The following is a 3,064-nucleotide window of genomic DNA, read 5'->3' on the forward strand; positions in this document are numbered from 1 at the left end:
GTGTCCAGCAGGTCGAAGGAGGTGATCCTCCCCCTTTACTCTGCCCTATTAATGCCTCATCTGGAATATTGTGTCCAGTTCTGGGCTCCCCAGTACAAAAAAGACAGGGATCTCTTGGAAAGAGCCCAGTGGAGGGCCACTAAGATGGTGAAGGGCCTGGAGCATCTCCCCTATTAAGAAAGGAAATGCCTTGTCCAGAAGCAAGCAGTGGGCTGGAGAGGGCACCAAAACGAAACCCTGCTTGCACCTTTCCCTCTCCTCATTCCACATGCTGACATTTATTTTAAGAGCAAAAACAAGACTACAGTGAAGAAAGCTCCAGAGCAACTCAGCTACTTTATCCACCCCCTTCTCTTTCCACTACAGAAGATTCTCAGAAAACCTCCAAGAGCCACCTTACTGCTCTCCTGACCCTTCTCTGGGATGCATGAGTGCGCTCAGAAATGACTGAGAGCAACACATGCACACAGACACACAGCAGATCCCTACACAACCACTTCTCCACTAGGAAACAGCATCAAAAAGCAGCTGGTGGGAAGAGTAGAAGTGGAAAGCAGGCATGGTGAGAGAAGTGCTTTGGGCAGCAAGGAAAGGCCATCTGAAGCTCCTGGGTTAAGTCCCTTCTGCAGAGGGTGTCAGTGATGCCGTCTCCTTTGCAAACTCTTCCTGCATGGGGAGAAGCATTGGTCTCCCTCATCCCTGGGCTCTCCAGCATCCTGAGAGTCACTCCTGCTGGGGGTTTTCCCATGAGAAATGAGGCACCAGCCCTGAGAGAAACTCTTCCTGCAGGAGATGCACTCCTAGTAGCTACCTGTCCTGTGGACTGCAATGTTTAATGAGGACTGAGCTTTGCATGAAGTTCTTCTGGGAGTGTGAGGAGCTCTCTGCTCGGCACAAAGCCCTTCTCACACTCAAGGCTTCCTGCCATTTCAGCTCACTGGTGCAGACATTCTGGTAACACAGCAGATGGGATTCTCTGAGGGAGAGAAAAGACAAGTTCCCAGGCATCTCCCTGCATGCAGGCCTGGCCAAAATGTTCTAAAATGTCCAACAGAAGCTATGGTCTCTCTCCTGTGTGCATATGCTGGTGCAGCTTCAATTCAGAACTCCCTTTGAAGCTCTTACCACACTCAGGACACTCACAGGGTCTCTTTTTCCTGTGGATGCTCTGATGCAGCGTCAGCTCAGAACGCCTTTTAAAGCTCTTCCCACACTCAGGACACTTATAGGGTCGCTCTCCTGTGTGCATGCACTGGTGCATCTTCAATTCAGAATGCCTTTTGAAGCTCTTCCCACACTCAGGACACTTATAGGGTTTCTCTCCTGTGTGGACACGCTGGTGCATCTTCAGTTCAGAGCTGCTTCTGAAGCTCTTCCCACACTCAGAGCACTTGCAGGGTTTCTCTCCTGTGTGGATGTGCTGGTGGAGCTTCAATTCAGAACTCCCTTTGAAGCTCTTCCCACACTCAGAGCACTTATATGGTCTCACTCCTGTGTGGACACGCTGGTGCACCTTCAGTTTAGAGCTGCTTCTGAAGCTCTTCCCACACTCAGAGCACTTGCAGGGTCTCTCTCCTGTGTGGATGCTCTGGTGGCGCTTCAAATTAAAACTGCTTATGAAGCTCTTCCCACACTCAGAGCACTTATATGGTCTCTCTCCTGTGTGGATGCGCTGGTGGAGCTTCAAATCAGAACTGCTTGTGAAGGTCTTCTTACACTCAGAGCACTTATATGGTCTCTCTCCTGTGTGGACACGCTGGTGCATTTTCAGTTCAGAGCTGCTACTGAAGTTCTTCCCACACTCAGAGCACTTGCAGGGTCTCTCTCCTGTGTGAATGTGATGGTGGACAGTGAGGCTGGAACTCTTTTTGAAGCTCTTCCCACACTCAGTGCACTTAAATGGTCTCTCTCCTGTGTGGACACGTTGGTGTATTTTGAGGTTAGAACTATCCTTAAAGCTCTTCCCACACTCAGGGCACTTACATGGTTGCTCTCCTGTGTGGACACGTTGGTGTATTTTGAGTTTAGAAATACCTTTCAAGCTCTTCCCACACTCAAGGCACTTGTACAGTCTCTCTCTTCTGTGGATACACTGGTGGGAAGTGAGGCTCCCACTGTCCGTAAAAGTCTTTCCACAGTCAGAGCACTCAAAGGCTCTCTCTCCTATGTACATGCACTGCTGGCCAGTGGGGTGGAGTCTCCATTTCATGCTCTCTGCAGAATCACAGAACTCGTAATGCCTCTTTGCTGAGTGCGTGCACTGGTGGCTAGTGATGCTGGAATCCAGTTTAAAGCTTTTCTCACACTCAGTGCATGGATTCTGCTTTTTCATCTAGCACACATCCTTGCTCCTGGTTTCCTCAGGCTGCTTTGGGCCTATGTTGAAGTCCACTGGGTTCCTCAGTGTCATTCCCAGATGCTTTCCCAGGGGCTTCTTGATGTGCTCACCCTGACCTTGCTGCAGGACTTCCTGGACATCCCTTCTGATTTCTTCCTCAGAGATGCAATTCCGCTGCATTTCCGCTGCACAATTTCTCTGCGGAACCTCTTTGTATTTCTGATCCCATCAGCTGCTGGATGACAGAGGAAATGCAGCAATAGCACACGGTGCCCAAAATAAAACACAGGCAGAGAAGGCTCTTACAGCCCCAACATTCCCCTTCCCTCCACAACCTCACCTGGGCTGAGGTCTCCTGGCATGGACTCAGGGCTATGCACATCTTGGATCCAAGGGTCTTCCCCTCTTTCAAGCAGGGAGATCTCAGTTGAGACGTAGCAGCAGTAGATTCCGAGTTGAGAGGTAGCCGCAGTAGATTTCGAGTTGAGTCGTTGCTGCAGTAGATTCCGAGTTTAGTCGTTGCCGCTGTAGATTACGGGTTGAGACGTAGCCGCAGTAGATTCCGATTTGAGACGTAGCCGCAGTAGATTCCGAGTTGAGACGTAGCTGCAGTAGATTCCGAGTTGAGACGTAGCCGCAGTAGATTCCGAGTTGAGACGTAGCTGCAGTAGATTTAGAGTTGAGTCCTAGCCACAGTAGATTCCGAGTTGAGACTTAGCCGCAGTA

At 50.2% G+C, this 3,064-nt stretch overlaps 1 protein-coding gene across 1 annotated transcript; it reads right to left on the reverse strand.

Moving 5' to 3' along the window:
• Window positions 1-734: 734 nt before the first annotated feature.
• LOC146754466 (uncharacterized) lies at window positions 735-2,700 on the reverse strand. Its single transcript, XM_085527575.1, has 2 exons — window positions 2,679-2,700; window positions 735-1,995 (listed from the first exon to the last, which is right to left on the reverse strand). The coding sequence occupies exons 1-2, from the start codon at window positions 2,698-2,700 to the stop codon at window positions 1,058-1,060; spliced, it is 960 nt and encodes a 319-aa protein (XP_085383701.1). The 3' UTR covers window positions 735-1,057.
• Window positions 2,701-3,064: the final 364 nt, after the last annotated feature.

The sequence above is a fragment of the Coturnix japonica genome, chromosome W (assembly GCF_054131305.1).
Source record: "Coturnix japonica strain WE chromosome W, WE-NBRP24, whole genome shotgun sequence".
NCBI classification, from domain to species: Eukaryota; Metazoa; Chordata; class Aves; order Galliformes; family Phasianidae; genus Coturnix; species Coturnix japonica.